This window comes from Phalacrocorax aristotelis, chromosome 1 (assembly GCF_949628215.1).
Source record: "Phalacrocorax aristotelis chromosome 1, bGulAri2.1, whole genome shotgun sequence".
NCBI classification, from domain to species: Eukaryota; Metazoa; Chordata; class Aves; order Suliformes; family Phalacrocoracidae; genus Phalacrocorax; species Phalacrocorax aristotelis.
Genome location: NC_134276.1, coordinates 129,213,490 through 129,229,553, shown reverse-complemented (window position 1 = coordinate 129,229,553; position 16,064 = coordinate 129,213,490). Strand labels below are relative to the sequence as shown.

Here is a 16,064-nt window from a genome sequence, read left to right as displayed (position 1 = left end):
ACCCTAAATTTGTAAAGGGCTTCTTTCCTCCCTCTGTGTGCACACTTGATGCCTTGTGTGCTGGATTTTGATTGATTGATTTTTCTGTGTAGCCTTAAGGACTGCAATTACTTAAGCTCATGACCCTAAATGACACCCTTCTTGGTGATTCTTGTGTTCTCTAGTATTGCAGGGCCTCAACTCCAAGAAATGCCTTACTCCCTTCAGAGGTATCTTGCTCTGATTTTTAGGGGTGCTGGACACCCGAGTCTCCCACTGTCCTGAACAGCGGAGTTATGCCTTTGAACAAGCCAAAGAGGTTTATGCTGTGCGCTGCAGCAGTGCCGGGTCCCATGCAGCCTGTCCCAAATCGTTTGCCGTGTGCTGCTGCCACCCTCTTCTTCCATGCAGCGGAAGAAGCCCCCACGCTGCCGGGATGATCAGGAGAAGCTGCGGGGGTGCAATCGCCAGCCTGTGCTGGACCGCGGCTCCTTACCCCGGCCCGTGTAGCATCCCCACGGATGCAGGGGGGAGATGGATGGGTGGGGGGGGGGGGGGGAAGCCCCAGTTTGTGGGTGGCCGGCGCGGGGAAGGAGGGTGGTGGGATGTGCCTGTGTGCGCTGGGACGGGACGCGCGGTGCCGTGCGGGGGGTGACAGCCGCAGCCCGGCGGGTTGCGGGGGCGGTTCGGGGCCGCCAGGCTGCGCTCTCGGGCCGGCGGCCGCTCCTTGCCGCCCTCCCCGGGCTACCGGGGCTTGGGGCACGGCGGAGCCTCGCCGCGAGCGGGCGGTCCCGGGACGGCGGCGGTACCGCCACCCACCAACCGCCAACCAACACCCAACACCCAACAACCACCATCGGCGGCACCTGCGGCTGCGGGGGAAAGGCAGGGCTCGGCGGCCCGCTCCGAGCCCCCTCGGCCGGCCCGGCATGACGCGGCGGCGCCCCGGCGGCGGCGGGAGGTGGGTACCGGTAGCCCTGGCCGCGCTCCTGGCCCTGCGAGGTGAGTGCTGCACGGGTGGAGCGGGGAGACGTACCCACGGACGGGGCATCGCCGTGGGGACGGCGCCGGGGATGGGGCGGGAGGGGGGATTTCCCCCTCCCGCCCCATCCCCGGCGCCGTCCCCACGGCGATGCCCCCCGGTCCACCGAGCCGGTGGGGAAGTTTTGGTTGCGGTCCCGCCGGTGATGCTCGGAAATGCGGCGGCGGGTGAGTGCTTTTGCAGGCAGGCGTGGGGAAAGAGGGCTCCTCCGCTCGGCTCCTTTTGCTGCCTCCCCTGCACCATCCTTCTTACTCGTATTATATTTATTTTCCTTTCCTTACCGTGCTGTAAAACTTGCTTTAAACAGGGCTTTCGTCATGCTCAGTTGTCAGGGCCTAGCCCCTTGGTAGGCTCACCTGGGTGGAAAAACTCTGGTCTATCCTTCAGGCCCTGAGGCAGCAGGGAACTTTTCTTCAGAGATGGTGACAGGTTGCCCACAGCCCTCCGTGTCACCTGGGAGTCCCCCCTGCCTCTTCTGCCTTCTCCTCCCAGGTGCATGGCAGGCTCCTTCAGCTCTAAGTGCCTACCCCCGGGGGATGTGGAGAGACCCAAACGAGTCCATCACCTCTCACCCCCAGAAGCCCTTCTGAAAGAAGGTGCGATGCATACCCCGGTCCTCTGTGTGGAGAGGGAACAAACTGCATGTGACAGATGCTGCTCACATCACTTAGTGCATTGCTGGAGAGCACCAGGAGATGCTGTGATAAGGGCAACAGGAGAAACTAGAGAGTACAAAATGTTCAGACTCATCTGTTGATCAGGTGGTGATGCCTTCTTTCAAGTAATGCCAAACTTTACAGCAGGCCTGTTCAGTTATGTTTTACTGAGGTCTACGAGGTAATTTCCATAAGGTCTGCTCACTCGTGCAGAGGTCCACTAAGCAGTTTTGCGGAGGTCTGCTCAGCGGAGAGAAGTGCACAGCTCCGCTGAGCCAACTGGGCACTGCTGCTGGCCACCTTTGCGGCTGGAAAACCGGGAAACCTGCTGCAAGTGATCCCTGAGCGAGTGGGAGGACAATAAGAAATGACAGGATCTCCCACAGGAATACCAGAGACATCTCAGCAAGGTCTGGATGAAACCCTCTCACAGTCTGGATCTGGATGGAGTCTGCTTCTTGGGTAGCCATGCCTGGTTCTTGCTACCCTGCAAGGTGCAGCAGGCCAATCCCCCCTGCCCAGGACCCACTGAGAAACAAATCTTTTGGTGGACAAGATGACCTTTCCACAAACACCTCAGCCCCAAAACCACCATGAGTCCTGTCCTCAGAAAATGCGTGGGTGTTTGAATCGCATGCGTTAACGGGAAGTTCCACCTGCTGACTTCAAAGAGGTGAATTATGGGGAAAAAAATCTTTATTAGTATTTAATTAAAAGGAATAATCTCATCTGTTTCACACTTCGTGCTATTTGTTTACTTTTTGTACTTTTCCCAGTTTGGAAAGTTTCAGGTTCTCAATGCCACAATTTTGTCTGCAGTCATTGCAAAGGTGTAACTGTCTAGAAAGTTACTGTGCCTACTGCAGTTAGAGGCATGTAAGTCATGAAGCATTGCTGTTGATGTGATATCCCTGCAAAAACATATAACAATTACCAGATTTAAGGTTAAAATTGAAAGGGCATTCAATTATCTCTTTAGGCAAAAAGATTAACTCAATATTTAATTTTCCTGTTTTGGTTGAGGGCATGGGGGGACAATGACAATGGAGATGACTAGGCGCAGGAACACACCTTTCCGTAAAGTATTTACCTGCAATAGTGTAATGCTTTTTCTCGTACTTTCCTTTGAGGCTTAAAGAATACCTGAATTAACCACCTGTGTCTCAAGCTTGGTTTTTTTTTCTTTTGGTCTTAGGAAAAGTCTTTAGAAGATGGTAGGAGATGAAAATAATAGCTGTGGTACCCAGTTACTTCTGCGTAACATAGTATGGCCATGTTTTTGGTGGTCCTTGAACTTGAAAAGCAAACCCTGATAAGGTATAAGGAACAGACATGCACTCATGAAAGCTGAAACCAAAAGGGGGGATTTTTTTCTAAACAACATTTGCGTGAGATCGGTAAGCGTATTTCTGCTCTGGGTTGCCAAGTCTGGTTAGGAAGAATGATTTTTTTTCCTTTTTGAGGCTTTAGTTTGGTTTAGATGATAGAGAAGAAAAATGACAGGGTCTTATGCAAAGTCATGCCTAAATAAAAGGTGAAGGGTTTAAAAGTTAAAGGAACAGACACGGTAAGAGTGTATAAACAGAAGAAATACTTAATGCCAAACAAATGAAAAGTTGTGGGGAAAAAAGGTCCCTGGAGGTCATTTGGTCATTCTCACAGTTTATGCATATGATAAAATACAGTCAGACTTTGTAGTGAAATGTCAATCAAGTATCATTGTCCCAGTTTCTTATGTTGTTTTGCAATTTGTAGAATAGTAGTGATTCTTTTTAACTGGAGCCAGATGACTGTTTTCTTTGGGCTTATAATACCCATGCTTAATTCTCCTGGGGCAGGAGCAGCATCTATGTTTTCCCTCTAAAGCATTATGAGCTTAATAACTTTTGCGGAAATAATGTTTTTCAGGCTCCCTAGAGAAGTTTAAGGAAAGATAGGGAATTCTGCTTAGAGCTTTGAAACCAAACCTGTGATTGCAAATCAATCCTGCTACGTAGTCAAAAATAGCACACTGGAAATTGTCAAATGTGTTAGAAATCACACATTGGGTACAGCTAAACTGCAGAACCAACTTTTTTTTTTTCTTTTTTTGGTGTTTGGATCCTGTGACATGGTATCGCAACAGGTGAGATGTCAGTGTGTTACAGTCTGTTGCAGCTGGATCAGGGTAGGGGCTGCGTGTGGGGGGGGTGTGCGCGCACACCTGGCAGTGAAGGCAACAGCAGGTCTGCAAGTTTTCAACACAACTTTTCTAGTCTTCACCTCTGCACCTGAAGTCACCCTCCTGGCAGTCTGAAGTTATCACAGCTAAAACTGAATGTTTACATTTTGGCCTTGCAGCACCCTTGTGCTAGCCCACATATCCTTCCCAGCCCTGCACCAGGTCCTCAGCCCTAGCAAGAGAGGACTGTGGCAGTCCCTTCCTCTTCCATGCTTAAGCACTTTTTTTTTTTAACAGATTGCCATTTGTGTCAAGCTGTGTGGTTTTGCAACGTGTAGATAAATCATTTTGCTCACAACCTGACTGTGGTCCCCAGCGGTAGGCACAGATGCATTAACTACTTCTGGAGTCTCTGAAGTGGGCATCCTTCCCTTATTTTGGAAACTGATTCTTTATCTCTGTTTCTTCAGTTTTGCCTAAAATCCTATTTTCTTTTTTAAGACTCCCTTCTCCAAAGGTTCTCAAAGTGCCTGGAGAACAGCTATATTTAGCTGCTCAGTAATAATATGGATATACAAAGTATGATATAAACAACTCGTTAAGAAACTTAGAAATCATTTTTCCTGCCTTCATTGGGGAGGCGAGTTCTTGTTATTATACCAACAGATGGGTGGAGACAGTGAGGCTCAGAGAGGCTTTGTGACCCAGTGAAGGTCAGTGGATGCTGGTAGTAGTCCTGAGTGTGTTGGTCCAAACTGTAACCACAGGAGAATGCTTAAATTTATGCAGCAGGTTAAGCAATACTGTAATGGTACTCTTTAGGGATGTTCACTACTAAATTGTGGTGAGTCATCTATATTTAGCAGGATGCTACTGTCATTGTGCTTTTTAAGTAAAGTGCTTTTAACACAGTTTATTTCAAGGAGAAGTGCATGCACTGAAAATCTGTTCTTTGTAGTTTTCTCCTTGTGGAGCATTAAGGCTGCCTTCCCTTTTGTAAATGTTCAGAGAGAAATTTAGCTCCTGGTTGTTTAACAGACAGTAGTGTAACAAAGACAGTTCCCTGGTTAATACTACCTTGTGTTTGCACAGTCATTTACGAACATTAACTAATTGAGAATATCCAAACTTACTTTATGAGTGCAGTCAGTTTGATTTATGGCATGGAAAATTGAAGTGTACAAAGATGAAATGATTTACTTGCTGTCAGGTGGGACATCTGCCCAGCCTCTTCTTTACAGAAGTCAGAAGTACAGGGCTCCTAGTCATATGGCACCCCACTTTTCTCTCACAAATATTTCATTTCTTATGCACCAGGGAGAAAGCACAGTATTATAAATTATGCACAGTGAACTGTTGGGGATGGGGGGTGAGTGTTCCTTACACGTTTTAATCTTTTTGGTTTTGGAGGTCACTCGTGTCCATTCTGGCTTCTTCGGTTTTTTTTCCATTGCTTGAGCTAGGCTGAGGGTAAGTGTTCTGTTTCATCAGGACTGAGGAGTTTGGTTTCATTCTGAATGGAAATAGAAGCTAAATGCTTTGATGGTTTTGAAAGGAAATTTTTGAGAGGCTTTCCGTCTTAGTCAACCAATATTGTGTTTCTTTGTGGAATTGTATTATAATAATACATGGAAAAAAAACTGAAAAAAATACCCCAAGCAAAAAGATATTTTTATGTGAAAAGTCAAAACTTCGCATCCCAAAGGTGCTTAATATTTCTGTATTTCTCACAATTTTCCTCTATGTTTCTTTTGAAACGGTTATGATTTTACAACATCCCACGTTTGATAAGGTTTGGTTTAGTGGAAGTATCTACAGTAAAAGCCTTAGTGGTTGTTACTTTTTATTTCTACAGGGCATTTAAAAACAACAGTGGTAAAACCCAACTTGCAGTGGTTGGTGGTATCTGAGCATAGTCTCTGTCCATTATTTTTACCACCTTGACACATGTATGAGAACACCATGTACACCGATGTGGCATTGCCCATGTCCTTTCCTTATTCATCATGCTGTAGAATGCTATTTGCACCAAAAGAAGCAGAATATGGTGTATGAAATAAGCCGTTTCTATTTAATAAAAACAGCCTCCTTGTTAACCTTTGTTTATCCTTCTGCAGCGATTGCTGGAGAAGTCAGAACAGGACTAGCAGATTTTGCTCAATCTCTTATCACCCATGCACGTACAGAGCTACAGCTCTCCTGGCAGCACAGCGGTACTTGTGTATTTGCATATCTGCATAAAGCTAATTTCAGGTGTAATTTTGGTATTAGATTGATCAGATTGCTTGCTTAGGGATAAAAACTTGGGAATTGTTTTTTCTCACATCCTCATGAGTCAACCTAGCTACGAGAACATGAGCTAGATTGTGTTTCACAAGCTTCAGCAGGAGAAAGCCAATGTCTGAACTCCACTTGGTTACATTACACTTTGGTTTTACTCAAAATGCTGAAGCCAGGAATGTCGTTTTGCGGGGGGGGATGACACGCTGTTTACAATGTGTGGTGTGTTTCTGCAGCGACCTGTCCAAGAAGCACTGGGTCAGGTCAGACTGCTGGTCTGCAGTGGCGTGGCCAACGCTGGATGCTTCACAGAGGGTGCCAAAACCCCCACAGTGAGCAATTGGTACCAAACATTTAGCAAAAAGGAGTCTGGTGCCATGCCAGTGCTACAGGTTGCCCTAGGAGGAGGTCGGTATACATATTGGTCTGGGCTTCAAAGCCCACTCAAGCCGATTTCCTCTTAATTTCAGGAAGTGCCCACGCCCCACTTCCTTGCCATAAAATGAACTGAGTTATATGTATTCTTCCTACCAATGTGAAGTGAAAAAAAAGTCCATCCCCTCTCTTTTCCTCAAGGAAGCCCTTTCTGCTTGCAAAGCAACAGATGCAAAACTTCCCCCCTTGCCAGGAGCGAGGTAGAGCTGGGGTAACCGAGCCCCCTCTTGCAGCCTCTTCAGTTATCTGAGGCGCTGGTGTGCAGTCCCACTTGCACCCAGACCTTAGCCTCCTGAATGGGATGGGCTGAGGTTGGGCTGTCCAGGCTCAGCTCTTCCCCTGCTTGGCATATTAACAGCATCTGCCAGGAGCAAGTGGGCTGGTACACCCTCTCTGCATGCCCACTGGGGAGATTACTTCCTAATCCTCATTAATTAGAAGTTGGCTAATGCCTGGAAGCATGAGGGTGTAGTGCTGCTCTGCTTTTTTCTTCTCCTTCTTTTTTTTCCTCTTTTTTTTTTTTTCATTCTACATGACATATCTGTGGATGTTCACAGTATCCTTATAAATGTGCAGGCCTCTGTGATTTCTGCTGAGCTTTTGACTTTGCAATAACAAGGGCTAATCATTCCTTGTAGTTAATTATAGGCTGTGTTTAGAATAAGCAGAAAAAGTAAAAACAGAAAAGGAAAGGAAAATTGTAATAGTTCTCTTACGTCTGGTCATATTTCCTGCTCTTCAGTTATATTGAACAACCTTTTGTCTTTCTCTTAAAAAAAAATCATACATAGAAGGACCTGGTTCACTTCTTCATATCCGTTTGACAATTTCTTTCCTTCTAGCTCCTCTCCAGATTAAGTTGTACCAATTTTAACTGTGCTTGACCACAAGTGTTTTTGACTGGTGTATGATGAAACCTTTCTGTGCCTTCTGTATTTTCAGGTGTGCCATCCAGAAGTAACAGCAGCAGTTCCACCTGAGGGTGCTGCTGTCAGTGTTCATAGTGGCGATTTAATACTGCCAGCATTCTTTCAGCCTCCGCCTTTAGACACCCTAAGAGCTTGTTTGCTTTTTTGACCACCATTGTATGTTGAACAGATGTTTTCATTGAGCCGTTCACAGTGATACCAAGATGTTTTCCTCAAGTGATTACATTTGAATTAGAGACCCATGGTATATGAGTAGTTCAGATTATTCTCTCAAGTTCTTATTACTGTCCGTTTGGTAATGTTGAATTTCATCTTGCAGTATGCTGCCTGCTTGCCGAGCTTTGTCAGATCACTTCGAAGTCTCTCTCAATCTTCTTTTGTCTCAGGCAATCCAAATCACTTTGCCAGCTCCCTGTCTCATTTCCCAATATTAAGGAATAGATTAAACCACCCCAGAGCTGGTAGGAAACCTGGGGGTAATCCTTTGTAATCAAGGCCAGAGCAAGGCAGGGGGAGAGGGGCTCTGATGGCTCTGAACCTGGGCACCAAACAGTGGGGGAGCAGCTCTGCACTCTGCTTGAACCTGGGTGGCATGAACCCTACCTGGAGCAGAGGCAAGCCGGGGGGTCTCCCACCCCAGGCAAGCTGGGGACGGGGCTGGCACCAAACTGACATCCTGCCCAGAATGGTTTAGCAGGCGTGCTTTGAAGTGACTGAAAATTAATCACTTAGTCTTGTCCTTTTCCTTCCAAAATTTGAGTGGATTGAAGGGGCACAAATTCCTCTGAGCAGAGATCAAGCTGTTTTGTCTCCTGCTGTGTGCTTTTAGGGGCTTAGGGAATTTGACCAGTTTAACCAACCCCTGCTGCAACTTCCAGGTTAGCCTGTACCCTCCCTTAAGGAAAGCATTGCTAACTTCAAGAAACACCTGACTTAGCAAGAGCTCGTGTGTCTTTGCTAGCAGCGGAGCCACTTGAGAAATGTCATTCTCCTACTGTTTACCAGTTCTGGACTTGTCCTTTGAATAGACTGAAATGATTGTTTGGTTTTTGACTTTTGCAATTTGGCCTTCAGTTTTGTTCTCAGCCCTCCTAGCTACCATCTTATGAAGCAACAGCTTAGACTGAATGGCTTCTTGTTCCTTTTGTTTGACCATACAATGTGCTTGCTTTCTTCTCAGCAGTTTTTTGTTCAGGGGCACTGGGTACCTTTCAGTGACGATGCTGAGATTGCTTCAAAACGTCACCATACAGTGTAACAACTTTAATTCCCCTGCTTTTCGAGTTAGGCTGTTTTGACCATTTTTGCTTGAAATCATCTTTTCTAATGTTTAAGAGGCATGATGCAAAGTTCTGGTACTGTTTTTCTCACAGGAATGTTAAATTTGGTTATGTAGCGGTCACCGGTACTTTGTGACTCAGGTTGCTCTTTGCATCAATTGCAGTGTTTCAGCTTCTGAGTGCCCTGGGACTGGCTGTTCCAAGCCCTACCTGCACTCTTTAAGATGCTGCAGAATTGTAACCTACTGTGACACTTAGCTAATTCCTGCACATGTTGCTGAAGTCACCATTTTTTGCTGTTTTCTTTGACTTTGTTCTTCATTTGCTTTCCCTCCACGCTGTGCAGTAGAGTTTCCCTTCCTGATCAGGAGACCATTGGTAAATCCAGGTTGCTGTGGTGAGATTTAGTTTTTAGTTAACTTTTCTCCCACTTCAGCCTTGGCTATCCAGATGGGATCTGTGCATTACTCATCTTGCAGTTTGATGTCTCTGCCCTTTTGCCCACACTGGATTTCCAGGCAGGGCATCACTCTGTGGTGAATTCTGCAGCTGTGGGACCGCTGATTATGAGACATGTTGGACACTTTAACTGCAGATTATCGTGGCTATTTCATCCCTTTCCTGCACTGTATGAAGTGGTTGTTGCATCACGTTGTAAGGAACGGTTCGCTAAAGGCTTCAGCATCAAAGTGCTCCTTGGACCCTTTTGCTCCAGCTTCACACCCACCTGCACCAACCTGTGTTCCCATGAGGTCTATAAGCATCATCTGCACTCTCTGAAATGTTTGGTTTTCAAGTGATATCTCAGAAAATACAGTCCTGCTTCTCGATTAAAAGGTCTCTAATTTCTCCTGCAGGGAATGTTCTGGGACCCCCCAGCTCTTGCGCATCGCTTACTTCTGTGCATCTCACCTGTGCTGGTGAGGGGGGACCGAACTGCCCCATGACCCTTGGGGAGGGAGAGAGGGGCGGATGGCAGATCCTGTTTTTTGAGTGAAGCCCTGCCAGAGGAGGTACTGGAGGGCTTCTTCAGGCTGCTGCTGGGCTTGTGTGGCCATTGGGCTGCTTCCATAGCTGAGCATGTGTTTGAATTTCGCTGTCTGACGCAGTTTGATGCCTGAATGTCTCTGTTGGTTGTGGAGCTGCTAGGCTGCTTGGCTTTCTCGCTGTGTGTTGGGAGCTAGTGGCTTGGAGAGGTTGAGAGGACCTTGGCTACTTGGCAGAGGGACAGAACAGCCTCAGTCTGTCTGCAGAATCGCCATGTCCTTGGCTTATCAAGGGCAGCCCTTCCTTTTGCCCCTGAAACAGCTGGTGTGCCCTGGGCCCCTATTAAGGGACTCATTTGCAATCAGTGCCTCCCTCTCCTGCACTGAAAATGCCTCAGACACAGAGTGTAGGCTTGTGTTTCTCAGCTGCATGGAGTTACAGCAAGGCTGCGTTTGGCTTCTTTTTTGTGGAATGCTCTGTGTTAGTTAGTTCTTCAGTAGCTTTTTTGCATAGTCTCATCTGTTCTTGTTACTCCCGTCCCTATTCCAAGTGGCTGCTTTTTTTTCTTTTTTCTAAGACTGCATTTCAGCCACTACATTGACAGCAGCGGTATGTTTATCCACAGAATAGGTACAACGCAGTCAGGCTTCCCCCACCCATCCTGGTCCCCATCCTCCAGCTCTCTTGCACTAACCCCCCCACCCACCCCCTTTCACCCTGAGCTGGAGGGCTGAAGTGGAGGGGACTGCTGCAGGTGTAGGGGGAGAGCTGAGGCATCCCACTTCCACCAGCTTGTGTTGCATCCTAATTGCAAATAGCCCTTCCGGCGTCAGCACTTTGTGGAAATAATTGACAGGAGATGCCAGGGAGGTGCTGAGTCAGAGCGAGGTGTGCTTGCCAAGTCACTGCAGCAGAAGGAGCCCGCTCGCCTCGCATGGAGGGAAGCCAATGGACGGTGGGTTTCCTAGCTGCCTTTTGGGCCTCTTTCTTTCCTTTTTCTGTGGCTGCAATTCAGCAGCAGCAATGCTATGCATGCAAGGGAGAAACCAGGTGCTGGGGAATGGGGGGAGCTCTTCTTTTTTTTTTTTCTCTTTCCTTTTATTTGGCTGCGAGCACTGGGAATTAGGAGATGTGGGCTCTGTTCCCACCTGCTGCCACTGGGTCTCTGCTGCAATTTCCATGCTCTGAGCAAGTAGAAGGGGTAGAAAACACATGTTGGGGGTCAGGGACAGGTGAGTGGCTCTAGTGACAGACAAATTGATGCCTCCTGGGCAAGGAAAAAGGGTATGTGGCACCCTCAAGCGGGCAAGGGGGATAGCTTAGCAAGCCAAAAAAGTTGCAAAATAAAATGACTGAAAAGATGTTTTGTCTTGCCCTTCCTAAGTGTTGCTTCTGGTGCAGTGTCCTACTGTTTGTTTAGGGATCTGAAATGAGTTGTTTGACATGCAGGAAGATGAGGGCTTGTCCTGTATACGTCTAGCACCTGATGGACCTCCGGGTCAGTCTTGGGATAGCTTAGCCATTTACTCCTGACCTTCTTCAGCGTGGCTAGCATCAGTGTTTATACCACAGCTGAACCTGTCCCAGAGATCTGTATCCTTTCATTTTCCTTGCCCAGGGTGACTTCAGATGTCTTTGTCTTTCTCCCTCTGTGTAGCACAGGGTACCATTTTCCTGACTTGGACAAAAGTCAGTAATTGTTTGCACAGTGATCCAAATACACTTGTGTCTGATGTGTGCCGCCTTTGTAGGAAGGGTATATTATTTTTGCTTTGAGTAACCACTTTGTAGAAGGAGATGAGGAGCACGAAGAAGGAGGCCCACATGTTTTTCAGAACCTCTCATATCTATGCTGCGCTCCACCCACCCATGTTTTTAATGCTAATCTTTGTATAATCTTTCTCTCCACTGACTTAGGTAACAGCCATGTTATCTAGTTCATCATGCAGCTGATGGGGAAAACTGAGGCCCAGAGATGGGAAGTGCCTTGCCCACGGTCATGCAGGATTCCCATAGCCAACCTGGGGTTAGAGCCTGCATCTCCTGATTGCCAGCATGTGCTTTCTCCATGGGAGCATGCTGCCTGCCTGCTGATTTAGTCAGTGGCCTGCTGAATACTTTCCCTCCTGAGTTTTCATGGCAGTGGCTCCTGGATGATTATTGATTTTGAGTCTTTAAAGAAAATCTGCAGTGACTAAATTGAATGTGGTTCTTCTCTCATCCTTGCCTTGGCCATCTCCACAATGAAAGTCATGTACGGGACCCCCAGAGAGGTGACCTTTGGGGCACTGGGGATGGGATTGTGTGTGCGTGATGTCTGTCCTCCCTGTCTCCAGCTTGCTGCCTGTTCACATACTGGGTGCAGTCTGGGATGCTGGCAGCAATCTTAAACCATCTGTGGCTTGAGGACGTTTTGGAGGAAGCCTTGCCCCACTGGGTTCTGCTGCGAGATCAGCCAGGGGTAGCTTAGCGCTCAGCCTTGGCTTGAGAGGCCCAGGATGGTCTGCTGCACGACTGGCCTGCCTTCAATTTGTGTTTCTGTGTGAGTTTGCCATGGATGGTGGAGATGCGCTAGCCAGGGCAGTGCTATAGAGAAGAGTGGATCTGGCCCTCCTGTGTTTTGAAGAATTGTCTTTGTTGCTCAAGGGAACCTTAGTCTCCATCTGGCCAAAGGCAGCCCTTCCTCCTTATCCACTCTCTACCCGTGCTGTGGCTTTACTCTGGAAATGGAAAAAAATAGAGCGTTGTCTGTTACAATTGGGATTTTATAAGGTACCTGTGGGAATTAAGCACTCAATTCCCTCAGGTTCCTTTTAAACAGCCTAGCTGATGTGAATTTATGTTGAAAATAAGCAAGGAGAGGAAGTAGTCCTGTCAGCAGTGCCATAGCTATCCCGCCCATGTTTGATGTAGCAACTGCTGTGGTAAAGGTTATTTAGTTTTTAAGGTCCGTGGGTCAGGAGCTGGGACCGGAGTCTTCAGAGGTCTCTGATGTGAGTGGGCCCTATGCCCTTGCCTCCTCTGGCCCTGTGCTGAGGGTCTTTTAAAGCACTCATAAGTACTGTGGAAATACTAGCATGTAATAACACTGTATGTAGCGACTCTGTGCTGTGCTGGGGCTTGATAAATGCACCTGATGTCCACTGGGCCAAGGACTAAGCCTCCTATAAGTCAGTCCAGGATGATGAAACTCTTCAAAACCAACTTTCCTTTCATTTCCAAGGAGTAAAAATGTGTATGGATGATGAGGTGTAGCATGTAATTGCAACCAGTTGCCAACAGTAGGGATAGCATTTGCTCTGGAGACAATTGGGAGATTATTTTGACAATTGCAAGAACCTTTTTCCACTCTTCCTCCGTAGCCAAATAACCACAGTTCGCATCAGTTTTCCACAAACAGAGAAATTCAGTGACAATCATCATAATTTTAATTAAAAGTAAACAAATATGGTATAAAAAATAAAACAAGTTCTGAGAGACCAAACAAGTAGCAGATTATGGCTGTCACTTAGAACAAGTCAGGACACAAACAAGATGGAAACGCTGCCTTTGTCCTCCGTTATGAGCAAGAACCTTTCTGGGATTTTGTTACATGGCTAAAAAGAATTGTATACTATGTTTTAAGTTTCTTTCTGGAATTTATTCCTCTGGCCGTATAGCCCATATATCCAGGGCACAGCTGGCAGCTTGTCTTGCAGCTGCAGGAAGGGAAAAATGACTCAGGTAGGGATGCTGCATGCCCTGTGATCCGGAGCAGAGCCAGTGGGTCCTGGAGAGCCACTGCTGTCCCCTGCCTGTGACCCGCTCCTGGCTCTCCCTCACCCCTTGGCTCACTGAGACATGCCTCCTGCATCTCTCACCTTTACGAAAGTGTTCACTATGTGGCTTGATGGAGACAAAAAAATGCCCGCTCCTCACTGTGAATTTATGCGAAATGGACCCAAATTGTGGAATTCTCATTAAATTAGCCAACTGTGTAAGATTTCCATTCATTTTGGTTTTGCTTAGAAAACAGCTTGGATTCTTCTCTCAGATTTGAAGTTATTCAGCCTTGGAGCTCAAAATCAAATCACAGTCTAAAATCAGACCAGGTCTCCTTAGCTCAGCTTTTAAAACAGAAACGTATTACACTCCAAGTACATTAAAGATAAAAGGCTGTCTTAATGCAATAATATAACTGGACAGTCAAAATAAAGCAGCATTGGGAAATGCATAAGTTAATGATGCCTTGTTATGTATCCTGTATCTTTTATGGCATGAATTTTATAGTCTAAGTGGTAGTAAGATTAGAGGTAGGTGAATAATTTATAGCAAATCATTTATTTAATGAATTCCTCTTCCATTTCTATTTGCAAATTGTTTGTGAACATCCTGTGGTTTCTTTGCGTTTTACTTATTTGAAATTACTTGCTGAATAGCTTCTACAAATAATAGTTGACATACCGCATGCTTACGAGCAGGAGAATTTTTTTCTGTTTTCTTTTGGGGGGAGCAGTATTTCAGCTCCAGATTTGGTTGCTCAGCACTGACACAGAGCAAAAGTTCACGTCATAGTATTTCACTATCCTGACGGCTTAAAGTAATTGTTAGAATCAAGCTGTTTCTGAAAGGTATCAAGAATTAGCTATTACTTTTTAATAATTATTCAGATTATTTATGTGGATAGGCAAGTTCAAATTTCACTTTTGCCAGCATGTGCTAAAATTGCTTAAAATGTGTTACTTCCTTGTACGTTCACGTCACTAAATTAGAATAATTGCAGAAATGAACAGGAAGATATCAGGTCCACAGTCAGCAGTGTGCTGCGCATATTATGCTTGACATCAGGCGTATTCTTGAGTAGGTGTGTAACTGGTAGAGTGGCAACTGATGGACTTCAGCATATGTTTAAGTGGTTTGCTGAATTAGGGTCCAATATATAGAACAAAGCAAATTTACGTTTCATGAAAGTGAGGACTTTTTTTCCTCATCTGCAATTATGCGGTGGTGCATCTTTCAGATGGTGGGGGGGAGGCGATGATACAACTATTGCATTAGCTTGTAGTATTTCTGATTTCATCAAATACAAGACAGATCATCTGAAGTTTCCCACATGTGTTATTATGTGCTCTTTTTTCCTCTTAAATATTGGGGGAAATAACATGAAGAATTGAAAAAAAAGAAAAAGAAAAACCCCAGCCATTAGTTTTATTTACTATTTTCTTTGCATCTTAACCTTTCAAGATTTCAGAATATTTTCTATGTGCTTTTATTGGCTTATCGTCTCTTTAAAAAAAAGTTACTTTGGAAATATTAAATAATTCTTGACAAAAATGACCCTCACAGAAAGGACAACATTTTTGGGTCTGCAAGGAATAGGTTTGAGTTATTTTAGCATCTTAAAGGGCTGTTGTAACAATATAAACTGGGAAAAGTCTACATTTTCCTGTGCATCTTTTGGAGGCTGCACATCGTAGAAAGCAGCTGCTGAAGTTACATGATGTCTGCAATGCAAGTGCTGTTTTGTTGGCCTGACTGAAAAGCACAGTTAAATAATTGGTTTTGTGGGTTTGTGAGCCAGTGAGACCTCATCTCCTTCCCATTTGTGCCTTCAGGCTGATCTGTGTGGAGTTTCTTATGTCTAGTAGAGGGTTGAGCATGGCCTGTTTTTTCCCCCTAGCAGTATCTCACCTGTACCTGCCCACCTAATTTCATGAACCTTACGGAAAGAAAAGTAACATCTTTGAGGCCTTTGATCTTCTCTCAGTGGAGGGATGGCTGCAGGGGCCTCATGTCCCAGGGAAACAACTCTTTGTGGGCCATGATGCCCACAGGCATACTAAGTGGAGTAGCTAGCAGAAGACCACAGACAGCTCAGGCCAGTGTGGTCTGGGAAGCTGGGAAGAGAATAAATCATCTCTGGGTGATGAATGATGTGTGGGAGGCAGCCACAGAAGTAGACAGTGACTTTTGGGTGAGGAAGAGTGACTGTTCCTGAAATGATCTCTTTGGAGCAGAGGCTCAAAGGAGTAAGATGTTGTTTCTCATGCCACTGTGATCAGAAATGCATCCAAGCCATGCTCTGTACCAAAACCCAGACTAGATATATCTCAAGGACAAGCCTGTGGTCATCAGTGTCCATCAACTCCTTGTATGCAAGCAACTTATACAATGTACGTGAGAGGAGGGCTTTTTCCAAAGGGAAGTTTTGGACCTCTGGAGACGTTTATTGTTCCTTAGGTGATGGCCTAGATCCTGACTTTGCACACATGGAAATCCACGGGGCAATTTCAACTCTGTGTGGTTGGGAAGGCAAGGGAACATTTGTTGGGCAGA

General features: G+C 46.0%; 1 protein-coding gene across 1 annotated transcript in view; it reads left to right on the top strand.

Moving 5' to 3' along the window:
* The first annotated feature begins 664 nt into the window (after nt 1–664).
* Nucleotides 665–16,064, top strand: part of IGSF11 (immunoglobulin superfamily member 11) — a 109,251-nt gene continuing 93,851 nt past the window's right edge. The window contains exon 1 of the mRNA XM_075106651.1: nt 665–981. Within this exon, the coding sequence (XP_074962752.1) occupies nt 909–981 (73 nt within the window). The 5' untranslated portion in view covers nt 665–908. The remainder of the gene's footprint in view (nt 982–16,064) is intronic.